This window comes from Triturus cristatus, chromosome 7 (genome assembly GCF_964204655.1).
Source record: "Triturus cristatus chromosome 7, aTriCri1.1, whole genome shotgun sequence".
NCBI lineage: Eukaryota > Metazoa > Chordata > Amphibia > Caudata > Salamandridae > Triturus > Triturus cristatus.
The window spans coordinates 1044107778-1044135157 of NC_140590.1; the positions used below are offsets into that span (position 1 = coordinate 1044107778).

General features: G+C 44.0%; 1 protein-coding gene across 4 annotated transcripts in view; it reads left to right on the forward strand.

Moving 5' to 3' along the window:
- PPP2R2B (protein phosphatase 2 regulatory subunit Bbeta) overlaps positions 1–27380 on the forward strand; it is a 554389-nt gene that overhangs the window by 451435 nt on the left and 75574 nt on the right. For all 4 annotated transcript variants that reach the window (XM_085618101.1, XM_085618102.1, XM_085618103.1 and 1 more), the window contains 3 exons: positions 2091–2188; positions 14257–14422; positions 25438–25550. In XM_085618101.1, coding sequence (XP_085474227.1) covers positions 2091–2188; positions 14257–14422; positions 25438–25550 — 377 coding nt within the window. The remainder of the gene's footprint in view (positions 1–2090; positions 2189–14256; positions 14423–25437; positions 25551–27380) is intronic.

A 27380-nucleotide genomic window follows, 5' to 3' on the forward strand; every position in this document is an offset into this window, starting at 1 on the left:
CGCGCCTCATTCACTCACAAGCTGCTGGCCTGTCTTCTGAGCTCAAACATCTCTGTTCGATTTTTCCAAGCCTCGAGCGGCCTCCCTTGTATGTCAAAGAATAGGAAAGCATGGATTGCACAATTGTGTCTTAACCTTAAGATGGGTTTGAATCGAACACCCTGTTGCGGATGCAATTCATTGTGGGTTAAATAAAAGCTGTTGGATCTGTGGGACCCACAAACATCCAGTGAAACCAACTCTAGCCTTTTTCCAAGGTGATGGATAAGACCCAGGGCACTTGCGGCAGTGTGAGGTCCTAGGATTGATGTGAACTGCTTAGACACATTATTAGGAATGTCCAGATCAGCATGTTTTCCTTAATGTAAATATTAATGCCAGTGACATTTTATCAGATGAGGTGTAATCTCGGTTATTCCCCAGGTTACACTTCATTGAAGCCTAGCATTGTATAGGACAGAAAAAACAGACTGTCTGTCCAACTGCCAGAAACTTAATGTATTTGTTGTTCACATTAGACCGGTGATCACAGAAGTCTCTTCTGGACACCCACCTGATCAATACATGGTTCAGTTAAGAGGGTTTCTTGTCCTGTGACCTGCCTTGCACAGTGGTTCATGATCTCTGAGAGTCATTTTAGAATGCCAATTAGCTATGATTATCGAAATGTCTTCAAATGGCCAATTATAGTCCATACATCACTTTAGTAGAAAGATGCAGGTGTGGATACATCAAAATATGGGTGGGTGGGTGGCTGGATAGGTCGGACAAATGGGCAGGCAGACAGCCCGATTTACACTTAACTAGCCAGACAGGAAGCTAAATACAAGGTGGAACCATTAAAATAGATAAATAGAGGTACATTTGTAGGTCGACCCTATAGACGGAAAGCTTCAATTGAATACGTCTCTAGAGAGATTTTACCGCAGACAAACATATTGGAGAAGATTACAGCTTCCACTGTCTGCTCTTAGATAAGCCGCCTTACTCCGGTGAGTTTCTGAAATAATTCTAGCAACTCTGAAGAAGAAGAAACATTAGCATACCATGTGCAGTACTACAAGCTTTGGCAAGGCCAAATGTATTGTGCCTTGTACATTGAAACCGGTTTTGCCAAATTTCAACAACCAACAACACTAATACAAGGAGCCGATACAGGACAGGTGGCAGTAGCAGCATCAGCTTCCCTTAAGTACACAGAATTACACGCCATGGCCACAACCACCACCGCGACTGTTCAGCCTTATTGCACATAGTGAACTGTTCTTATATTAGGAAGAGAAGCATTCTAAATGGAAATTTGGTAATCCCTACGAAGATTAATATAACTAAGTCAGGGAGGTCAATAAACCTACTGCTGTTCTAATGGTATCTCTATACATCAGGGCATTGACCGTGCTCATCCCAGGCCTGCTCTGGGGACCTTGGCAAAAATGAGCTGAAAAATGACAAAGATAATTATTGATGCCATGCTGAGATCTAAAACAATGGTAAACAATGAGACGAGGAGGTGAAGCTTAACACAAAGCAAAATATGTGCATGGGTATATATATATATATATATATATATATATATATATATATATATGTGTGTATGTAGGTGTCATGTGTCAAAATCGAGAATGAATTTAGATTCCAGTATACGCAGCTTCTTCTCCCTATATATCCTATGATCTTTTACACGTCATTAGTACGAGGTACCAATGTTCTGGGAATTGCCTTCCAATGTGTGTAAAACATGTGCCCAAATAGTAGTCAATCTAGATAGATAGATAGATAGATAGAGAGAGAGAGAGAGAGAGAGAGAGAGAGAGAGAGAGAGAGATAGAAAGATGTGCTGCCTTGGAAAGAAAGTCCATCCACTGAAGTGTTGCCTTTAAGATTGATATGTTAGTATTTCTATAAATAAATATGGTCCTTGTGTGGTTTAATTCATGAGGTTTTTGACCACTAGCAATGCAAGCAGCCCTTGAGACACCGAACGAGATCCCCGCCATGATACCTCTCATTTCCCATCAAGTTGCCTGCCAGCATGTACATGATCAAAATTGTCAGATTTCAAAGCTGATTTAATTTTCTTTTTTTTTCAGCCGACATTATCTCTACGGTAGAATTCAACCACACAGGGGAACTACTAGCAACAGGAGACAAGGGCGGAAGGGTTGTGATATTCCAGCGAGAGCAAGAGGTAAGTGCTCCTAATCCGACAATATCTATATGATCCCCTGGCAGCATCTTCACCTGCTAATCTTTATAATGTATGCTCTTTTTTTCATTGGGTGCATGCCTTTCCCTCTGTGGGGGAATTTTATGTCCATGATTTGTGACCATTGTACAGATTCCTCAAATAGACGTTTTTAGTAGTGGTTTAATTAAACAAAAAAGGTAATGGTTGGAGTGGCAGAGAACGTAATAATTTTAAATCATATGTAAAGTGTTTTATAAAAATAAAATGTAAGGCCAATCCTATTGGCCGCACTGGGTGCAAAGCAAGTACATCTTTACATGTTTTCACTCACAAGCCTAGATAATAAGTGGGTTGAAATTACGAGTTTGGTGGTGTCTAGCACATCCTGTAATAATCGGGTCCATTAAATATCTCACCCTTTGTTAAATTTCGGTAGATTGAGCCTGCCGTAACTCAACAGGGGAAAGGTGTATGGTATTTACCATACCATGTGCATTTTTGTGTGGGAAGCACCAAAATCTGCATGTTATTCCCCAGCAATTCACATTAGGTGCTGTGTATCGCAATCAATAAACGACGTACCGCGGGGTATTGTTATTTATTTGATGCATTACAGCACCTGGATTCCAACAGAACTGCATTTCAGGGATAGTTTTGCATCCAACAATCTAGGAGCATTTACCTTCAGGACCTAAGAGTTTTGGGGGGGTCGCCAAGGGCTTGGCATGTAAAAGTTTATCATCAAATCTGTTAATTAATTGGTGATAGGTGTGGGACTGTACTTATTACACCAATCAAAGCTCTTAAATTACACCCAAGAGGAACAGGCTTAGATTGTGAAGCATGAGCAGTTCGCCGTGGTCCATGCAGGTAACAGCGGTGGAGCAGTGGGCCGAGTAAGTTGGGATTTCGAGGGACGATGCAGAGGGAAAATTAATTATTTATTTTTCTCTCTGCATCGTCCCTCAAAATCCCCCCCTTACATGGCCCCACCGCCCCAACGCTGTTACCTGCACGGACCGCTGCTGTGAGCAGCGATGGACATTAATCCATGCAATACTAAATAATGTGTTTGTAGGAGGGGTGGCTTACAAACATAATTAATGAGGAAAAATGTAGAGTAAAATAAGCATGAAATGGATGCATTTTCTAAAACTGCGCATACACTGTAATCACACTTTACTCTGTTGGCGGATTAGGTGAATAAACGTGTGTCCCTAGTATATGTTAATAATGTACAGTTACTAATGCAATGTATGCAAAACATGTTATGTTATGTTTTCTAATATTTATAGAGCGCACGGCTACTCCCCAGAGTGTCCCGGCACTGAGAAAACAGAGACCCCTTAACATCAGGCGAAGCATTACAATGAGTTGTATTTACTTAAGTTAGCAAAGCTGTTTGACTTACCCATTGTGCAACCATTTCCTTGGCTTCAAATACAATTCTATCTTTTTGTGACCTTTATGAATGTTCTCCTCAGTGTGAACGCTGCAAAATCTGCGTCTTCTAGAGTGTGAGCTAGCATGGTTCCCTGCCTCCTCTGCCTCCTCTTTGGAGGGACTGCAGTGTGTAGAAAATGCTGAGTGCCTCTGGTTTCTCCTCTTACAGAAAGGTCAGCACGTCAAAGACACATCAGCCTCCTTACTGTGGCCTGCACTTGCCAAGCACCGCAATTTAAGGCCCTTTGCCCTTCACTCTCCGCAGCTATTTCTGATGCGAAGCTCCTGCAAACATGTATTTAAAGCGCCAAGGTTTAAGATGGCACGTAAAGGTCGGTTGAGTATTCTCAAGTGCCGCTATCACATTTGTTTCATGTTTCTGCGTCAAATTGTCAGGAACTGACCTATTATATTCCTCCTGCCACCAAAGTGCTTCTGTTCCAAAACTTACATCTAAGAAGTGTGGCCGCAGGGGCTTCTGGGAAGATGGAGGCCAAAGTGCACAAACCTCCCTGTGAAGTTACCAGGTGGATCACTTATGCCGAAACAATATTTCAGTCCGGATTTTTCTATTGCCCCCCACTGTGGTCTAGACCGTTACTCCAATATTCAATTGAGAGTAAACCGAACTACAGATCCCAGAATGCAGTGTTAAAAGAAAGCTCTGGATTGGAACCTGGTGTTCCTGATGATAAGGGCGCATCTGGTGACCTTAGCCTACAAATATGCAAGTGCCTGAGACACAGCTGTCTCAGTCAACAGAAACAAACCGAATCAGACTGTTGTTAAAGGAGTGTGGCTGATGACAAGTGCTTAATGTGTGCCCGTGGTTGCAAATAGTGGGAACTGGCACTGCTATTTGTGGGACCAGAACATATTTTTTAACTATGGCCTCCAGCCGAAGGACCGAGGAAGAGATCTATTGGAAAAGAGCAACAAGGGCTGAGAGCTTCAATGAAAAAAACAGAAATATGGGATAAAGACAGAAGAGTGGGGGCTGGAAGAAGAAGGCATGAGGTGAAGTCAACACCGGGCAGCCTTGGAATTCAGCAACCCTGGCATTCAGCAGCGCAGATGGAGGGCTCCTGAGGAAAGCTTCTGGCCTCTTCAGTGTTTGATTTACAACCTGAGTGCTGCCGATCACACAAAGGCGGCCAAGAGATCCTTTATGGAGTAGTGATCGCATTTATATTAGACTCGGTGAGGTTTTTTGGACACACCCTCTCCGCATTAACATGAGATGAACAGCTTGTAAAGATGATTGGCCAGGGACAGTAGATGACAGTGGGAGATAGATGTGTGTCCTTGTAGAGGTTACATATTCATATTATAATACATGGCTCAAGATGTACAGATTAGGGAGCACGGGTGGGATGGTGGGCGTCCGCTCATGGAGTTCAGCTGTAAGGGAACTCACGATTGAGGAGGTGGGGATAAAATGTAGACTCGAATGTGGGAAGTGAGGCTCCAGGCTGGTGTTCCCTAGATGGGGTGTTCCATTGGAGCGGGCCTGCGCTATTCAAAAGACCTGCATTTAGACGGGGCACGAGTGGGTTGATGGATATGAATGTCATTGAGGTTAGCAGATTGTAGTGCTCATGAGGGGGACCAACAACCTGCTAAGGTTCAGAGGGTGTTGGTGATGGGGTGTTGTCAACTGCCTAGAACAACAGCATGCAAAGTTCACATTAAGCCTGAGCAAATAGAAGGACATCCCAAATCTGATGGCGGACAAGCAGAGATTCTTGTTTAGGAGGGGATAAAAAGAGAGTCTGTGTATCATAACATTAGATGTTACAGGCAAGCTGAAGGGTGAGCACGTTTAACTGACGGAAGTGATGTAGAGGGAGAAATGCAGAGAAGCCAATGACGAAAGGCGGAATTCTCGAACAGGCAGAGGGGTCCGGGTGAAATGTGTCCATCACCAGAATACCTAGAAGGTGCAGTGGGAGATATTAGGGCAAAATCTGTTCAGTAATTTGCTGATGTCAAATGCCGCTGAGAGTTGAAGAGGATAGAGGCGGGCAGTGGCGACTAATCTGGACACTTATTCAGTGGAGTGGTATTGAAAGTTTGTAGGTAGTTGAGTTAGTTGTGTGAGATTAAGGTCAAGTTTACAGCTCAACTTGAGTTCAGGCAACTTGGAGAAAAAAGGGGAGTTGAAAGGTAGGACAGTAGTTTGATAGGACTTCCTCCACTTCCAGGAGTGACTGTGTAGCTGAGATTTGGGGGATAACAAGTAGGAGCGGTTTAGGACTAGGGAGAGGCAGCACTGGAAGATGATGTGGGGGGATAGCAGGAGTCAAAAGCAGATTGAAGTGTCATCAAAGGTTCCATCGGAGAAGTATTCAAGGAGAGAAGTTTGTGATTGACAAACTTGATGTGAGAGAAGATAGGGTTGAGAATTTAATTTTAGATATGCAAGCTTGAAAGACTGGATTGGTGGTAAAATTGATGTTGATTAAGGTGTGATCTGACGAAGAAAAATCAATAGTGATAATGGGACTGAGTTATTAAGGTAGGGGCTAGGATACAGTCCAAAGATTTTCGTGGGCAGGGTTCAGGATAGCCGGCGTGTTGAAAAGGAAGTGGTTGGTGAATGGTTGGGCTAATCTAATGTCTTTTTAGTGGATTGTCTTAGTGGGGACAGTGCAGGTATGGGGCAGCGACTTAAGCATCAGGTTGAGGAGTTCAAAGGAAATTTCACTAGTATGGGTGAATCTATGTTCAGTGATGTAGTGGTGTAAAGACGGAAGTGAGGGTCCAAGTGGTAACTGATAAAATTAGCTTTACTGTAAACATTTTTTCATTCCATAAGTAGAACAAGATTGGTTGTTTGAGTGTTAGTCCTTTCTAGAGTTAAGGATCTGTGTGGTGTTTGATCTAGGCAGAAAAATAACCGAGGAGGATAAATTCCTTGGGGCGCCTTTCGAGGCATACTGAGGGTGCCGTTGAGTTTAAACCAATACAAATATAATTGTAAGGTGCGACATTGGACAGCTTTGGAGGCCAGAAACCCTGAGCAAGACAGGGAGCCAGTGCGAGTGTAGTTGTAGGAGGAAGCATTGTGGCTTTGGTCCCCCTGTGTGTATCTAGGACTCTGTTCACGCAACGCCAGGGGAGTATGGTTAAACAGGAAGCAAATTAGTGCCTAGCCAAATAAGAGATCTGATGTCACCTGGTGCAATTTGGATCGGCATGAGTAGGTTTAGTGACACTCAACGACATAGTGGAGCACAATTAACCAACAAATGACGTGGAGAGTTAGTAGATGGTAAGGCCCCTGCAGGGATGCCCTTCTGGGTAATTGCCCAATTTTCACTGTAGATCGATGTAGAGGAGCCAATAGCCCCACCCTGCAGCCACCCCATGGGTGTGTGGGAGGAGGCTTGTTGAAGGCAATGATCTCCAAAGGATCCCAATCCTATTCCTAAAAAAGACCACACATGCAACTCGAGCTTTGGCCAAGCACAGGGCAATATGGCCTCCAGAATAGGGGTCCTGGCATTGGAGGCTGTAGCTTTATTCCTCTAGTATGCCTGTCCATCTTCAGCTGTAGATCTCTGCAATGGAGTAGAGTGCGCCACCTAGTGGAAGGAGGGGACATCACCTGCTGACATACATCTTCATTACTCCCTTTAGTCAGTTCCCTCAGGTGGTCATTCAAGGTGCTGAGTGTCTAATTTAAATTGCTTCTAATTTATATATATTTTTAATTATTTATTAAATGAGATATTTAAGGGTATGTTTAAGCCCTCATGGTAACTCTTGAGTTGCAATATTTAATGTAGAGAAATGTCTCTACGGCTTCTTTTTCATTTAAGGTGTGTATGGGACGCTCGCTCCGGGGCTCCTTGCCTGTAGCAGAGCATCTGATCAGCCCGCAGAGAGCACGTTTGGCCTACATATTATTTTAAGACCGGCGCATTCCAAGAAATGCGAATAGTCCACCAAGAATTCTGAATCATTTGGCCTGCATTATATTTTTAGAATGAAGTCTTCCAAGAGGTGAGACCAGATCACCATAAAAATGTGCTGCAATTGGCCACGTGTTATTTTATAATGAATTCCAAATATGGACCGAAGTAGTGGCCCTTGCTTTTACTTTAGGTTGTAATAACACTTGTTATTTACAACACAATTTACGTGCAAAAGTGTGATTGGAGATAAGCGATATATAAAAAATATTATTATTGTTGTTGTTATTATTACAACGTATGTTTGGATTTCGCTGCCATGCTTAGAATAACGATGTAAAGGTTGAAGACACTAAATACAGTAGCTCCAGATCTGAAATTATAAATACATTCACCTCTCTGAAGAAGAAAAGAATTAAGAGCCAAAATATTCTGCTGTCTGATACTCAAGGGAGCTCAATGAATCAACTGGTGTCAGAATTCTTCAACCACTAATTTAGAACAAATTTCCCTTGCCGTAAGATACTAGGAAAAAAAAATATTTTTACAGCTAAATCTACTTTCAGCAAATTCCAAATCAACTTGACCAAATATTTGCCATCAGAAATTGCTCAAAATAGCAAAACCTGCTACAAATCCAAACTTTTATTGTAAGAGACCTTAAAATGAAATGTGGGTTTTTTCTATCTTTATGAGGCACAATTAAAAAAAATTCTCCTTCTATGAACTGGAAGGACACAGGCTCCCAGACTCCCCTAGCCAGTCACGACACTGCAGTTACCAGCATGACAGCAAGATTGTGATTGGTCTGAGTGCCGTGGTTCAGCGCTCAGACAGGAAATGGGAGTGTGTGCATGTTCTCCACCCAGGCTGTGCAATGCAGCCCGGAGGAGAACATGCTAAGTGCTCATGACTGTCTGGCCAGCCCAAGATCTGGCCGGCCCAAGATGGCCGGCCAAACCTTCATGCACACTTAAGTGCACTCACCACTCCTCCCCTTGCTGGCTGTGACAACGGTGAAGCCTCGCCCGCTCCCAAACTGGCTTCAGCAGTGAAGAATAAAATGATAATAACATTGGGTAATTATAATTTTATTTTTCCTTTTTTGCACTGCTATACAGCAGTGGGGCGGCGCTCCTCTGCCTCAGAGGAGGAGCTGCCCTGCAGTGGTCTACCTCTGCCACACTAAGCTGAAAGCTCCATATCGGCTAAATTGATTATGAATTTTGGGCTTCTTGGATCTGGTAGTTTTGCCCTACCCTCTGATTTGGAACAACCGCCTCTTTGTTGCAGTTGTTAGTCTCTGCAACTGACCTCAGCTGCTGAACATGGATATTTTCAATGTTTTTCTTAGAACCCACCCATTATTCTTGTCCAAGACTCTACAGATTCTATATCAATTGGGAAATTGCAATGCGTTACTAATTTCCCAACATCCTCCAAAAGCATAAAGGTAATTGCACAGATCCATTTAGGATAATTCTCACTCTAAAGTTATCTCTAAAATAGATAATAAGAAATAGTTGTTACCACAAGAGGAAGGTGACGACAAACACGCTCACTCCTTAACAGGGCTTCGAGTCGGGGGTACACACGAGTGGACGGCATCCACCCACTCTTTTCACAGGATGGACGCCGTCCACCCTACCAAGAAGATGAGCCCCACTCTAAAATATGCGGACCTCGTCCCGGTGTAAGTTTGAGACACCGAGATTCATTCAGCATCGCCTGCTCATTATCTGCTTTCCTTCCGAGCAGCAACGTGCAGACGGGGGGTTTGTCATTTGAGACTCCAGCTGGGCCATAACAAAGGCCGAACTGAAGGGCCCATTTGGCCTTCTTTGTGCCTGCAGCCTCACCCCTAGATGTATATGCAGAGGAAGAGAAACAAAAGCAGCAGCTTGTTAACACTTCAAAGGCGCATAAGAGAGGCACGATTTTGACTTTGTTGGGACCCCCATATATAATAGATATTCATGCACTGTAAGAATATCAGATGTGTTACTCTGTCCCAGTGCAAAATAACAATTTAAATACCAGCATTTTTTATTTGTTTTACAGCGCTATTCATCCCAATATAGGGTGTCAGATCACTTTACAGCAAACATACACATTAGTTTGACAATAAATCACACACATTTGTAAACCATTGCACAGCCAGTAACATTACATAAGCCAGTGAGGGTTACTGGCTGTAGGAGTCACATATCCTCCTTCAGAGCTCAATCTGCTATACTGGAAGGATTACAATGCAACTTCGTGTAACAAAAGGATCTCTGTGTTGAAAGCAGTAACCCACTTACCTATCTACATAAAATAAAATCTGCCATCTGCATGTTACATGATGTGCTTTGCAGGAGGTGCATTAACCCTGTATGCTACTTTAAGTCCAAACTAGGACTAGACAAAAACAGATCTTTCCATTAAATGTGTTAACCACCAGGCAGCTAAAGCAATCACATCTACATGGAAATGTGTTGCACATGGAATAACATGCCTGGTGGGGTAGGCTGGCAGCAGAGTTAGTTTGTCAATCCTTGGGTAAAGGAACCTGTCGCGCGCAGTGATGTCACTTCCTGTGATGTCACTTCCAGCAATGCCACGTGCCGTGATGTCACTTCCTGTGATACTAACCTTGGAGAGTCCCCCCACTTCTTTTTTTAGGACTTGTGCCCTGCTGTTTAAATCCCTTGCTTTATGGACCGAGAGGAAAGTATTGGGTGTTTGGCACATATGCGAAAGGAACCTCTGCGAAAGAAATGTGGTTGTATCTTCTCTTTCAATCTAGGCTTTTTTCCCATTTTTTTTCCATTAAAGCGAAATATACACTAAACTGTCTGGAGCCGGTTTTTCTAGAGAAAGTAGAAGTGAGGGCTACCAGTTTGACTGTTTTAAACAGATTATTTTCCAAAACTGGTCCTTAATCAGGATGTAACTAAGCCAAATTTGCTTCCATAGGAGGGTACTTGGAGTTAATCACTGACCGGGGATCACAAGCAGATGGTTATTGACTAAGGTTGAGGCCTTAAGAAGAACACACTCCCTGGGGCTGTATTACAGACAGGGTGCACTATCCCTGTTTGTGCTGAAACTCACCTTCAAATTTGTGGGCTGGGCACACACCCAGACTATGTGTCCTATTACTCATAAACAGGGCTGCTGGAATTATGCGTCAGCGGAGGGCATAATTGTGCAGCAGGTCTGAGTAAATTATGTGGCATGAAAAGGCAAATGTTGTGGCATAATGCGGCACATTTCATGATAGTATTATGTTTTGTCATTTCCACACTTAGCACTGTCTGGGCATTGGCTGCACCTCATTAGTTCCAGTTTAACACTCGAGTATAGCAATAGGCAACAGAAAGGTGACCAGTCAAACTTTGCAGAGGGCCTTCCACTGCACAGCAACATGTGACGCTGTAGTTTTTGTAACTTTTGAACTATTTGAGCTACAAGCACATTTATTTTGTAAAGTTTGCAAAATATGCAGCAGATGGTGGATTATGTGGCAAATGCGGCAAATCTACATTTATGCGAAAAAATACAGCAGCTGGACAATCTCATAATTCCAATGGCTCTGCTTATAATGCACTGCCACTGGGGCAGACACGAAGTTGTAATTGCCTTGTGGGTAGCACCTTAGTGAAAGAAGGAGCAGCTGCTTGAAGCAGAAAGTCCACCTTTCACATGAAAGATGGCTCCCAGCCTTCACTTCAAACTGGGGGGAGGGACAGAAAACTCCTTGAAGGCGGGTGCAATGAGTGACTGCACCCACCTGCAATGGGATATCTGGGGTGGTTAAAGGGACCAACTTTCCCCATCGAGAGGCTCCCCTAAGGGGCCACACTGATTGTATGTTACCTTTTTGTGGCGACAGTTAGTGTGACTACTGACTACTTCTTTGCCTCTGTGCTCAGGTCCATAGTACGGCACAGGTGCAGACGCCAAGTGTGTCCCTCGAAGGAGGGAAGTCTGTCTTAAGACAGAGGAGGCATTGTATGTGTTCCAAGGCTATCTGCATAACAGAAAGGGCCGTGCAAGAATCTGTAATTCTACAGTGCACCAGGGGCACAAAAAATGATGCACACGCCTGTTGTGCCCCCAGCTCACTGTCTGTGACTATTGACCAAAATGGGGTTAGCGGCAGAGTGTAGTCATGTTTAGTTATTCACTGTGAGTGGAATTGGAGAACTCTCTCCTGGTACGTTCTGATTGGGTGGAATCAAAAAAGTGCATTTCAGGGGCTCCCGAACCTCCAGCACAGCAATGGCATGGAGTATCTGCCAGGTATAGCCTCAGGATCTCCTACCACAGGCTCTCCCTGGCAGATATTATCTGGTCAGCATCTGCCTGCTCTTGAGACACAATTGATGGGCGATTGATGGGCCGTGTTACACCAGGTCATGCGGGACATATCACTGAATGCAGAGAAAGGAAAACATTTCTGGTAATAAGGTTACTAGCCGTTGTCTCCGTTCCGCGCCATTATAAACATTTCTGAAAAATTAATGGGAGATGTGAGGTCATGCAACAATTAACTTTCGAAATAAATGCACTGTCTCTGACGGCATTATCTTACTGGCAGATATATGCCCGAATTAGGACAGATGCAATGGTTCTGCTAGAACAAGAACTCTGGGACAAGTTTAAGACATGGCAGAGGTGATTACCAAGAACTTTATTAACAGATTCCACCATTTCCACATTCTTTTTACCAACAGTAGTACATCAAGGCCCATTGTATTGTGCTTTTGTAGATCAGTGGCGTAACATTAGCCCCGGCAACTCTTATGGTGGGAGGGGACCCCGAGTTCCGGGGGGGGGGGGGGGCGGGTCCCTACAGCTCTGTGCATGGGCAGCAGGCCTTTGACCAGAGAGCTCCTGATGGAATCTGGATGGAGGGGCATTTTTAGGTTGAGCATTCGAGACCTCTTGTATATACTTTAGTATATACTTATATATTAGTATATTCTAATATGTGTATGTACTTTGTGGGCTCTGGAGATCAGCCCTAGGACTGGTCTGCTTCTGCTTAGGGACTTTTTTTCTGTTCAACTGCCTCTGTTTAACTGTTTTAATAGAAAACGACCATCAGAGGTCAGTAAAATACAAGAATCGCTTTAGCATTCTCTAGATTCGAGTCCATAGAAATTGTCTTCCACGAGCACCTGTAGACAAGAATATTTTTTTCAAATCTTGTATTTTCAGTGATATGACCAGCGAAGGCCTTGATTTTATATTAAAAACAGGCAATATTTCTCTCCATGTGTTCCCATACCTGGCGTGTCACGCAGTTTGTTGCTTACCTTCCCTCCATGTTAAAGAACAGTAGATGTTTCAGCACCCAGGCTAATAGCTAAATACATATGAGTTCCCAAAGGTAAGACCGATTGCATTGCAAATGCTTGTTTATACTTGGCAGGGGGACCCTTTCAAGTTTTGTTATGACGCTGGTGTAGATCCCATAAAACAGACTTAATAGTCACCAAAATAGGTGGTGTCATTATAGCACAAATCAGTGGGTCTGATAGCATGGACCTTGGAAGGACAGTGGTTAACCTGGCATCTGCAGATCTTTGTTCCCTTTCTCTCATCCTGGCTGGTAATATCGCTGGTCTTTCCTTGCTGTGGTCTAGCCCATTGGACTTAAAATAATTGTTTACTAGATTTGGTGCTTAAATTGTGAACCCCTGCACTTATGTACAAAGCATAAGTGCAGGAGCTTAAGGTTATTCTTCAGAACTCGTTCCCAAATGCCTGAGTTGCTGAATGCTGATGCTGCCCAGTCTTGATTCTTCCCCATGCCTATTTCTTTCTCCAACTTCCACTTTCTGTATCTTTTTCATCCCAGCTTTCTCTCTTTGTTAATTTTTTCCTATGTTTCTCCTCTTCCTTCTTTCTCTCTTTTTTGCCTTTTTCACTCTTGCTCATGATACAGGGCCACTGGAATTATGTGATTGTGTGGCCATGGCGCCTTTCGCATAATTATAGATTTGCCACATTTGCCATATGATCCATAATCTGCCACATGATCTGCAGATTTTAACAATTTGTTTTTTAACTCGAACTGTTTAAAAGTAGCTAAAAATGCAGCGATTCATGGGCCTTTTACAAAGCCAGACTGGTCAACTTTCTGTCGCTTATTGCTATATTTGGGTGTTAAACTAGTGCTAATGAGATGCAACTGATGCCCAGACATTGGTATCAAGTTTTAAAATGATGAACTAATGAAGTGATACTATTACAAAATGTGCCGCATAATTTACCTGTTTCCTGCCGCATAATTTGACCCTCTCTTGCCGCATAATTCCAGTGTCCCTGCTCATAGATCAGTCCCCTACAATAAGTACTGGTGCCCACCACCTTAAACCACCTGCAAAATTGAGCACTGTGTGTAAGGTGTGTAAGACCTTTCACAGTCTGATAACGAGGTACTTTCTTTGAAGTACGTTGTTTGAAAGCGCACCCCAGTTGTGACCACCCCACTTACGGTTCCTTTCCTCGTTTAATGGCAGATTCTCCCGCTCTGATGTTTAAACCCACAATGAAATAAACCACACTGTCGTGAAATAAACCGCATCGAATACACAGCGCCTCACTGAAATTGATTGCAACTGTGGTCTCCACAACCCCCGCAGGAATGAAAACGGTCCAGATCGTTCTTTTTATTTACATTGTTGTCTGGTTTTGTTGCCTTTCCCCCCGCAGAGTAAGAACCAGCCGCACCGCAGAGGGGAGTACAATGTTTACAGCACTTTCCAGAGCCACGAGCCGGAATTTGATTACCTAAAGAGCCTTGAGATAGAGGAGAAAATCAATAAAATCCGATGGCTCCCCCAGCAGAACGCGGCCTATTTCCTCCTGTCCACTAACGGTAAGAAGGGGCGGCATTGTGTGTGAAATGAGTGCTGAGAGGAGGTGTTTGCCTGTTGAGTAGATTGCGTTATCTCTTGGTGCTTTACCAGTAGCTATCGTGGCTGCATAAGTCAATGGAAATAATGTTATCATGCTTGGAAGGATGAAAGGCTGAATCATGGCCACCAAGATTCAAACCTACTTGTTAGTTGTAGATGTTTGGCTCAGGTCGCCTGACCTGTTTTCCAGATGCTGCCATTTTGCTTCCACCAGATCCTTAACTTTGGTGAAAAGCAGCAAACAGTGTCTTTCTTTCTTTCTTTAAAACTCTCTGTACTCGCCTTAACATTAGCAGCTTGGCATATAAAAATTAAAATGTTCTGGTCCTTCATGTGGGTTTTTCCCAATATACGTATTTACCGTGCTAAAGCCTATGGGGCTGTCGGCCATCTTGGCTAGACTTCTCTCATGGCTGGCATGGGCATATTATTGCTTATGGATTATGAGCCCAATATCCTAAGTGTACTCTGACATTTCTCTGTAAGTTTGACTTGCCAAGGTTGCTGAGGGACACCTGTGACTGCATGATTTTTTGTTTCAAGCCAAGTAATGGCATCATTCGGCCAAGAATATGGAATCAAAAGCCTCTGTTAAATCCTGTGTTACTCATGCTTCAAGACCAATAATGCGGTTGACCTGGAAACAGATGACAAACAGGTCAATATGCACTGTCTGGATGGCTCTATGTGGCACGTGACTGCCTCAACCCCCATCACTTTCAGAGATGAAACTGACAGGGCTGACTTTACCCAAGGCCCATTGGCCTTTCAGAGGTGACCCTGACATGTGCCCTGCTCTGCACCGGCTCTACCAGCCTTTCCCTAGTGTGACTGACATGGAGTTAGCTGTCCATGCCTTACTGGCCTTTCAGAAGTTAGTCTAACATGTGACTTACTCCACCCAAGCTCTTCTAGACCTTCAGAGGTGAGTCTGGCATTTGAGTAACAGTGTCACAATCTTACTAGAACTTGTGGCGTTCTCACCAGTCCCCTAATGCCTCACTGATTACTTCCAGTTGCGTAGCTAGCCCTGTGGGCACCCGTGGTGGTCTCTGCATTTGCTGCGTCGCGGCGACCACAGTGAAGAGCGTGGGGGGGGGGTAGCTGGCGAGCATTTAAACCGTTTGCCGCCTCAAAAATGCATTCAGGTGCTCGTGCTGCCCCGAGACGGCAGGTGATAGCGGGGGCACCGCACCAAAATGTCGTACCACCACCCCCCACACACAGCTACGCCACTATAATAATCACCTCCCATTCTCACTACGGTTTATTCCAAACTCTGGATCAGCAAGGGCCTACAGTATGTTACCAGCATCAGAATTGCTCATTTCTTCCATTTTATGGTTTTGTTATGCCTTTTATTTTCTGAATGATCTTTCCAGTATTATATTGCCATTGCATTTATATAGCGCTTCATACCAACTTACGAGGTAATCAAGCGGTTTGTAAGATAAATAGCACACCATTATGTTGGTTCGCTTGGATGGGAGAGTGTGTGCTTGTCATGCTGCTCAGAGCTGTGCTGTTTTTAAGTCAAAGTCTACTAGAAGCAGACCAGTTTACTAAAGACATCGTGGGGACATTCAGAAAGCTGACCTAAGAATGTATTCTACCCGTTGCTTACCATTGTCTTTGTGGTTTGTAACTCACATTTTCTGGATTTCTCTTTGCTGGCTTGATTTTGTTTTAGGCTGACCAGCTTGAGTGCGTCCCTCCTATAGCCCAAACCTTGTTTACTGTATTCTTCCACAAACTTGCCTTCTCTAAACAGGCCTTTAAAACTTGTTCTTATCTTGTCACATTTGCTGTGCATGTAAAAACAGAGGTCAAATGTCAAGCTCTTCCAGGTAGCTTGGTGTTTATTTTTCTTTCTCTGACTTTTAAGAGAGGGTGTGGGATGTTTTTTTCCTAGCACACACACACACACACAACAACAACAAAATGAACTGTGCTGATGTTTCAGAATATGTCAGATTTAGTACAAATGAAGCACATTGTTTTGTAATGCTGAGGTGTGGTGGAAGGAAATATTTCAATACGATTGAAATACATTAATACACTAGGTGATGACATTTTCACACATTATCAATTGTGTGCAGTAAAACTATATTTCAGTGCAAATGTAATGTTCATTTCAATAAAAAAATGTGTTGTCTGTAATGGCAGTACACTACCACACTGTACATACTCCACACTGCACTGCTTCATTCCATGCCACGCCACTCCATTCTACGACACTCCACTCTGACAAGCCACTCAACTTTACACCCCTCCACTCTGAGACGCTCTGCGGCACGCCATGCCACTTGACTCCAAGCCACTACAATCTACGGCCCTCACTCTACGACAAAACACTCCACTACATTCTTCATCCCTCCGCTCCACTCCACTGAACCCACTACACTCTACTGCACTCTAATCTACCTGATCTACTCTAATCTATCCCACTTGACTCCACACAAAAGTGCCCCAATCTACCCCACCCCACTCTGCTACAATATTCTCTAATCTGCTCCACTCCAATCTACCCCACTCCACTCCAGTCTACTCCACTCTACCCCTCCCCAATTTAACCACCCCACTCAATCCCATTTTACCGATCCCACATCACCCCACACCAATCTACCCCACACCATTCCAATCTACCCCAATTCAGTCTACACCGCTCTAACCCAATCTACCACACTCCACTGCACTCTACCCCAATCCCCTCCACTATGACCAATCTACCCCACTCCAATCTACCCCACTCTACTATGATCCAATCTACCCCACACCACTTGAATCTACTCCATTCAACTGCACTCCACTCCAACCTATCCCAATAGATCCCACTGCACACTACCCTGATCTACCCCACTCGAATCTACCCCACTCAACACCAATCTACCTCAGTTTAATCTACCCCACTCCAATCTACCCCACTCTACTATGATCCAATCTACCCCACACCACTTGCATCTACCCCATTCAACTGCACTCCACTCCAACCTATCCCAATATATCCCACTGCACACTACCCTGATCTACCCCACTCGAATCTACCCCACTCAACACCAATCTACCTCAGTTTAATCTACCCCACTCCAATCTATCCCAATCTACCCCACTCGAATCTACCCCACTTTACCTCAATCTACCCCTCTACACCCCACTCCAATCTATCTCACTATGCTCTTCCCCAATCTATCTCACTCCACTCTAACCTTGACTCCACTCCCATCTATCCAACTCCACTCCATCCCACTCCACTCCAATCTACCCCACTTCAATCTATCCAATTCAATCCACCCAATCTACCTCATTCCACTTTATGCCACTTCACTCTACCCCGATCTGCTACACTCCACTCTACTGTACCCAATCTACCCCACTCCACTTCACTCCATACTACCACATGCCACTCAAACCTAACCCACTCCACTCTAATCCAATTTACCATACCCCACTGTATGCCAAAAGACCATACTCCAATCTAACCCAGCCAATCCGCCCCACTCTACCCCTTCTATTCCACTCTAATCCACTCCACCCCAATCTACTCCACTCCTATACAATCCGCTCCACCCCACCCTAACCCAATCTACCCCACTCCATTCCAATCTACCCCACACCACTCTATCCAACTCCACTCCATCCAACTTTACTCCAACCTATTCCACCCCACTCCAACCTATCCCACTCCACTCCTCTCTACCCCACTCCACCCTAATCCAATCTTCCCCACTCCCCCAATCAATCTACGCCACTCCCCTACTCTAATCTACCTCACTCCAATCTACACCAATCTACTCCACTTCAAATTGCCCCACTCTACCCCACTCTATCCCACTCTACTCCACTCTATCCCAATCTACCCCACTCTATCCCAATCTACCCCACTCCACCCCAATCTACCCCACTCCACCACATCCCAATCTGCCCCACACCACTCCAATTCCCACTCCCCCAATCTACCCTACTCCAATTCACCCCAATCTACCCCACTCCAAACTATCCCAATCTATCCCATTCCATTCTACCCTACTATAATCCACCCAATCTACCCCATTCCAATCTATTCCACTTCACTCTACCCAACTCCATTCCAGGCTGCCTCTCGCCACTTCAATCTACCACAATCTAACCTACTCTTCCCCAGTCTATCCCACTCCAATCAACCCCAAAATATTCCACTTCACTCTATCCCAATCTACCCTGATCTGCCCTACCCCTATCTACCACACTCCAATTTACCCCACTACACCCCAATCTACCTCACTCCAATCTACCATGCTTATCTACCCAACTCCCCCACTCCAATCTACCCCACTCTATCCTAATCTACTCCACTTTATTATACCCCCAACTCCACTCTACTCCATTCCACTCTACCCAATCTACCTCATTCCACTCTTCCCCAATCTACCCCACTCCAATTTTCCCCATCCCACTCCGCGCCACTAACCTTAAGCTATGCTGCACAGCAGCCACACTGGTGTACAACATGGCTAAAACACATTGACAAAGCCAATAGCTCTCGCATAGGAGACCTATTGACTTTGCCAATGCTTCTCTGTGTATTGGGATCCTTATTTACTGCAGTCAAGATGTGAGCTGTCATTGAGTTTGGTCAGAGTAGCTGTGTCTGTCCAATTTAGTGTTTAGAAGTGGTTTGTACTAGATAATGGGGAACATAGGACACATGTTATCCTTTCAGGGATCTTTCTAATGCATTATGGGATACATTTGAGAAGGAAATTAACTGACCAGCTGCACCCAGGGACCGTTATCTCCCTTCACATTCTTTTCCCCGGCCCTTATGTGTCACAGCAACAGTGGGGCTTGGAGGAGTAGGCGACGTGCAGCATTGAGATACAGCTGCCTCTTGGTCCCACCCCCCACCTGAGATTGACAGCCCTTCCATTACAACCCCATCCCCGCCCGCGCGCAGCACTGGGACGAGCAGCAAGCGAGCAAATCCGTCAACTGTAGCGTAGAGCGCGAGCCCACATTTAATTCACATACAGGGTCTGAGGATATATGGCGCTTCCTCCCATAATAAACGCGGCCAGGGGGCCATTCTGGACTGCACATAATTACTTTTGGGAACGGGGCATAATTCTTTCAGGAGCAAGTGTGTTTGGTGTGCCAACGTCTCACCATGGATCATTGCAGTAAATTACAAAGGACTTTATTTTTCACAAACACTTAGAGAAAAAAAATGTGAAGATCGAATATAGATTCATTACATGGCGTAATGTCCTGTTAATTGAGATTTTAAATAGTGTTTGAATACAGGGATATTATAACGCTATTTGAGATGGCATCTCGTGTGTCTGCCGAGAGGCTAAATTACTCTTTTTAAATGTTCCATGTTATTACATTTTGTGAACGCTTCAGAACGGGGGCCTTTAATGAGGAGCAGGTTTGACGGTAAGCGATAGCCCGAGGAAGCATCATATGTACACGGACGAAGAAACCGATCAAATACTTTTTAAATGGTTGGCAAACATAATGATGGAAAGTGATTGAAAACTGAGCGCGTGCATTTAGCGTTACAGTCATAGTGTGGTGTGGGCTAGTTCTCATCACCGTTTCCATCACAGATCAATTTCAAACTCTGTCACGATCAACACAAAAAGAAATTTGAATTTAACCATGAAAGCTGTGTATTATTAAATGAAATATTTTTTTCAGAATCTGTAAAGTACGTCTTAGTTGTATAACTTGATTTGACAGAGTGGACTGCTGTTTGTGTCTGTGTTTTCAGTTCTACCATTTCATTTCTTTTTTTAGGTTTTGACTACAGACAGCTTTTAGCTGACTGTTGTCGAAGACCTATTGTGTGCTATACCAATACGTACAGAGGGCTTTGGGTAGGCCAACTGCTTGCGTTTGGTTGGCTTTCTTACCAGTCTCATTTCATTGCGTACTATACAATGGCGGCCCTTCTACTTTTTGTTTTTGTCCCTCCAAAAGAGCAGAGTTTACAATCTTGTGAGTGGATAGCTTGTGTCCATCCAGTGATAACATTTGGAGAACTGCTGTTTAGGTCCGCTTATAGACTGTCTTACTAGCATAAATTCTTCCCCAAAATATCATACAAAAATACTCACATATAGAGGCTCTTATTCAACACCATTTCACTTGTTCAAATGTCACTCAAAAAATACTCCCTCCCACCACATCACAAAGTATATGTTAGTGGACCGGCCACTTCAGCCACTTCACTTTCAGTGACTCCGTTTTTTACCTTTAACATGTATACATACACCTAAGAAATAGTTCCCTAAGACTAGAACTTTTTAGACACTTGGACTCCCAATGGCCGATAGTCCCTATGTATAGTAGGGTGTCAGTAACTATTTCCATAACACTCAAGATATTTATTGTAAGTTGTAATGTTGACTCATCGCTATCAACCAGCTTTGTTTTATTTATCCTTTAGAAACATGAGCACAAAGCATTAGAGTAGCAAAAGAGTATACGCACATTTTTAGGTTGCCCCACACACCCTCAGCTTTGTGACGGGCATTGCAACTAATTGTTTGTGACTGGAGAGGGCCCTCTAGAAATGAACTGAGGAACTGCAGCAGCTTTGCAGCCCTTGCAATCCTTTCCAGTACACTTAAATTGCAGTTACATGTATTATTCTTGAACCAAAAGTCCAAGAGATTAGAGTCTCCCTGGGAGTTTTGTGCAATTTCTATTTTCCATTGGGGTGCACATCTTCATTCTTAAATAGAAAGGAAAAGTTTAATGGCAGAAGTCAGTCCATGGCAACCGTGATCTTCCAGAAGTCAGCATGTTCATTTAGAGCACCTGCTTGAAAAAAACGTGGATCTAGGCACAAAGCAGTGCTCTACGCATTTTCTCAAGATGTCGACATTGTGTGTCTTTTTGCAAACCTTGCTCTTCCAAAGTGTTAATATACACCCATGGAGAGCTATGGCGCCACTGCCCTCTTCTGTGAGGACCTCTGTTGATAGCACAGTGCAACTGCAGTTTTCCTCTCCATTGTGCTCTTCTGTGAGAACCTCTGTTGGTAGTACAGTGCATCTGCAGTTTTGCTCTCCATTGTGCTCTTCTGTGAGAACCTCTGTTGGTAGTACAGTGCATCTGCAGTTTTCCTCTCCATTGTGCTCTTCTGTGAGGACCTCTGTTGGTAGTACAGTGCATCTGCAGTTTTCCTCTCCATTGTGCTCTTGTGTGAGGACCTCTGTTGGTAGTACAGTGCATCTGCAGTTTTCCTCTCCATTGTGCTCTTCTGTGAGGACCTCTGTTGGTAGTACAGTGCATCTGCAGTTTTCCTCTCCATTGTGCTCTTGTGTGAGGACCTCTGTTGGTAGTACAGTGCAACTGGAGTTTTCCTCTCCATTGTGCTCTTCTGTGAGGACGTCTGTTGGTAGTAGAGTACAATATGTTTTACATCTCATTATACTCTTCTGTGCGGACTTCTGTTGGTAGTATAGCACAACGTCAGCTTTCCATCTCCATTGTACTGTTCTGTAAGGATCTCTGTCAGTAGTAGAGTGCAATAAGCTTTCCATCTATATTGCATTGCACTCTTCTATAAGGACCGCTGTTTGTAGTATAGTGCAACTACAACCTTCCATCTGCATTGCATTCTTTTAGAAGCACCCCTGTTGGTAGTATAGCTCAAGTGCAGCTTTCTACTTTCCATCTCTATTGTACTTTTCTCTGTAGATCTGTCAGTTGTAGAGTGCAGCAAGTTTTTCATCTACATTGTACTGTCCTGTAAGAAACATATGTAGGTTGCATAGTAACACTTCAGCTTTCCGGCATTTGTCTGAAGTTGTGGAAAACGTGGACCTAAATGCATGGGAGTGCTGTATGCATTTTTCAGGATATCAACTTAGATTGTGTGTGCTCATGTCTGTTTTTGCACATATGGTTTCCTATTTACATGGAATACATAGAGAGGGTGCATAACTCTCTCTTACAAAGCCTTTGTATGAATAGTGCAGAAAGGCCAGATTTATTTTCTTTTTGGTCTGGCACTGCTATCTTGTATATACTTATTAATCGAGGATTGCAAATAACAGAATACAGGGTAAAAGTTGAACTGGATGAACTATCAAGTGTTCACCCAGCAGGAGCTGTGGCACTCAGAAAGTGCTGCCATCTTCTGAATTGTATGCCCCCTACTGCCCTCTTGCCCTCCTTCAGAATTAATCTTTATAAGAGGCTTTTTAGCACAGCTCCAGTTCTCTCCCTTACATTATAATTGTATGTGAGCATGGCTGTCTTCTCTTTAGCGCAACTGCAGCCCTCCAGCTTCTCTGATGACACCTGTTGGTAGTATAGCGCAACTGCAGTTTTCCCTCCCCATTGTATTCTTCTGTGTGGACATCTTTTGCCTTTATAGTGCAACTCTGACTTTCAAGCAGTTGTGTTCTTCTTTGCGGACATCTGTCGACTGTATAGTAAAACCGTACCTTTACTGGTCCTAGCTTGGTTGTCAGTGGCAACCTCATGGCGCTACGGGTAAACTAGGACTGGCCTGTTGTATCTTTGGGTTGTATTGAGACTCATGTCTCCTAGTCCACCAATGAAAAAAGCTAATAAAAAAAATCTGCTGCAGTGCAAAACAAAAATAAATCTTCTAGATAGGTATATGTAACAAATTACAGCTTTAGTGCATATGCACATTGAAATGTGCATGTCATGAGAAAGTCACATGTAGTGGTGAGCGTAATTTCGTACTATAAGATAACCAAATATTACCTGGGAATTGCTTTTCTTTGGTTGTTGATTTTATCTCGTATGCATAGAAGGTTCCGTAATGAAGGTCAGGATCTATTTCAGGTGTGCAAGCAATAACAAGCATTGGCATAGCCAATAGGTCTCACCTTTGGGACCTTTAAAGTGTTTTGTCACATCTGATAAAATAAAATAAACATAAAACCGGAAGCCATGCGCGGCAGTGCAGCGCCGACCATCCTTAATTAAATTAGGGGTGGAGAGTCGACAAATGTACCAGCACAAATAAAGCAGAGCCAGGCTGCACTTACATGCTGCCTGCAAATTAGTGCAGTATTAACACCTATGTCCACCACAGAGCTATCTCGGGCTACTTTAGCTGCATAATTTGAGTTCCTGCGCCTCATTGAAGGTCTACCTCATCTTATACAAGCTTTCTATCTTCTATGGGAATCCCTTCTCACAACTGATGCTCAGTGAGATTGTAACATAAGCACTCTCTTAACGTGGTCTGGATAAGAAGCGTGTACCTGGGTAACAAACTCCGCATTGATCTGCGCAACGGAGGGGGTGAGCACCTTCCTCCTACCACCCTTTGGAGGAGGGGCTGCAATTCTAATACCTGCAATACTAATATGAGGGGAGGACCACCCAGCTGTATCTGCTTGTGCTAAAACTCTTGCTGAACTTCAGAGAGCCCTCCTGATTGGCTATAGTCTCCCTCACACATTAGGACTGCCAGAGTGCGCCAAAGGGGTTTAAGACCAACACACGCTGTTTTGGTGATTCTGATGGAGGCGTTCGCCGTTCACTGCCCCGCAGCCTCTGTGAGTGGCAAAAATGAACATCAATCACACACTGCCTGAATCAGCCCACACAAAATGTGCAAAGTAGTGAACAGGAGCAAACACTCTGAATGGATAAGAGGAAAACATCTGAGGATCGTGCTGCATCTAAGACCAAGCCCCCCAACACGTCCCCATCGGAACAAAGTCCTATAGCCTGATGGATGCAGGGACGTCATAAAAGCAGCACACACACAAACAAATCAAATATAAACAATGCATTACAACCCACACACACACCGCTGCAACTGGCGTGCTTTAGGGGAGATCGGCATTATCATGGCAAGCAAAACAAGAAGACCACAAGCAAAACAAGAAGACCACAAGAAAGACAAGAAGACCGTGAGTGGTGCACGCACACTGCAAGCTATGTAAGGAATGCAGCTGCCACCCTGCGCGCCACTGCTGGCTCCCGCAAGCAAAACGCTGTTGGAGTGAACATTTGCTAAAGAGGTGGGAAACGCGCCCGCCTTTAGCCATTTGCAACCTCCTATTTTTAATTGACACAGCCAACAACCAACCAAATGCGTGGGGGGAGTCAGACCAACACAGAAACGTTTTGAGTGATTACCTGAAGCCTCCCATAGAGCAGCTAATGCGCGATGCGCTAGGCTCGACCTAAAAAATGGCAAACCCTCTCCAGACCAATATATTGTAGGTGAGCACCCCTTGTGTAGAAGTCACCCTCTTCCTTCGGCCATAGCACAGCGAGGTATACAGCATCTATCGAACACTAGCAAGACGATATGCAGATTGGGTGCTTCTGAAAAGCTTGTAAGGCTGTTTCAGTCAGTCACACTCCAGGGGAACCAACGTGACCGACTCATCCAAAATCCCTGTAAGCCTGAGAGCTCTCTCAACCTCCTCAAAAGTAATATGCAATAGTACTTTCTGCAAATTAACTTTGATAACACGTAAAACTTTGGACAATCTTGGGCCTGTCCATAAACAAGATTCATTGTGGCTACTTAACCCTTCAAACTGCCTCTTGCAGTTCATATTTGGCCACCTCACAGCATCAGGCTTTTTCGATTCACCCGTGAAGGTGTTTGTGGTGAGGACAGGGGTGGCGATGTTGGTCTTAATGGTGATGCAGTATGGGGATTGTGAAGGGTCCCTCACTGAAATTTGACCCTCTTCACCCCAGACTGCCCATGCAATGCATATATTCAGGATATTTCATTGACATTCTAATAGCAAAAGGCTATTTTTCAAATACTGTGCTGGGTTTAGGATGCCTGTGTACATTTTTTGTTCCTTTTTTTTATAGTGTAGAGCCTTGATGTGCTCTTTGTTGGGAGCACTGATTGTTACAATTTAAATATCTAGTTATAATAAAAATGATGAACTTGGAGCTAGTATTTCATTACCCTAAAAGACTAAATCTCGCAAGAGATTGAATGTTCTTGCTTTGTGCTTTTCAGACAAAACGGTGAAACTCTGGAAGGTGAGTGAGAGAGATAAGAGGCCGGAGGGCTACAACCTTAAAGATGAAGAAGGCAGACTCCGAGATCCTTGCACGATTAAAAGTCTGCGGGTAAGAGTGGTATCCTACAGAAGGCTTCTTATCAACGTCTTAACGTACTTGCTATTGTGTATCTACGCTGCACATGTTCTCGCTTGCATGATGATGGTTTTCCTATGAATTTTTGCTTCAATGTTGACTTTTTGTGACCAGAGTGAACTTCATGTTAGGGACGGGCGGTGGAATGAGAGTAGGGGCTGTATCAGAGAGACATCATATCCAAAAGTTAATCATGGGTAATTGATTGGGTGCAGGGTGTTTGATGGGTTGGGGGCAGAAACTACCAACTGGGCCATCTGCCTCTGAAGTCAGTGTATGACACAACCATGATTTCCTTTCCCACCCGTCCATTAACAACGCTGGTGGAACAACGAATGCATCTGAGCCACACATTCCATTTACAACGCAAGTCATTACAGCGACTTGCCTTGGGGGTGCTGGACTTTGGAATAGTATGACTTACTATTGCAACTCCAGTCCCCACAACAGTAGGGAAAGCGCTGACTTTAAAGTCCAACGCCACTTCACCTAACGCAATTAGTTTTAACGACTTGAGTTGTAAATGGAATGTGTGGTTCCGACGCATTCGTTGTTCTGCCTGCGTTGGAAAGGCAACGTGTAGTTCGGCGGTCATGGTATTTGCTGTTTCCCCTCTGAAGTACTTTATGGGTGGTGGAGGTGGGTGCAGGGCCGGTGCCTCGAGGCCACATGGCCATTAAACGTATTCTGGATGTGGAGGGGTTAGTGAAGCTGTATCAGGGGCCATCTGCCCCATAGGTGGAATGGGCTAGTGGGTTGGAGCTGTGGGCTAGGGGAGCAAAGGGGCAGTTTCAAGTAGTTGGCACATCACGCCAGATCACACTCAAAACTGAGTCAAAGGGGAGAAACTGATGGCAAGGGCAGTAGTGTGCTTACATTGTTTCTACTGCGAACAAGATTCTTAATAATTTGATAATAACATTGTTAAAGTAAATTAAGTAAAAAAACATCAAATAAAATCATAGATGACAGAAGTAAGAAAAAAACTACGTTTTCAATAATACATGTGAAACAAAGTTTAATCAAACATTAATGGTGTGTGGGTTTGCCCAAGTGTGCCGGCATGAGCATCCACAAGCTACTCCTAAAAGATTCGGTATTAGTGAGCGGCTTGCCAAATGGACAATATTTAAGAATGCTGAAATGCGTACACAAAAACGCATCCAGTAGCAAACTTGAACTTGTGTTTAGGGATGATGGTAAATTAGTTTAGATGTGCATTCACAGTTGTGACCAATAACAACCTGTAAGCACAAATAGTTTTGCGCTCACTTGAACGCAAACGGTATTTCCACTTGGATATTTTTGCGCCTTATTTTATGATGCAACCACAATGAGCCCTTTAGTGACGTTAAAGTTTGCTACATAGATCTCAATAAAATCTGCAGGTCACAGATTCACACCCCACACGGCCAACCCATCCTTCCGAAGTCGGCGTCTTCAGTAACGTTAAGTTAGGCAGCAGCAACACTAGTTGTGAAGGCCCCTACAAAATGTCAAGAAATTAGGTAAAAAGCACTTTAAAATGACAGAGTATTATTATTCTCAACTAAAAGCCTACATTCACCAGCATACATGCTAATTCTCAATATCTAGGTGGACATATAATCTCCTTCCTTCTGATCTATACCCTCCGGTGTCCGCTGCTCCACCAGTCCTACCCTTTTATATGGACCCTATGCCTCAATCTAAACTATGCCTCAATGTGGGCTTCACAAGGCTCAATGCCCACTCAACGCTAGGGCAGATGATGTTGATCACACTTGGCTTTTGTACCCGCTGAGGTCCAGCCAGCCCATCTGC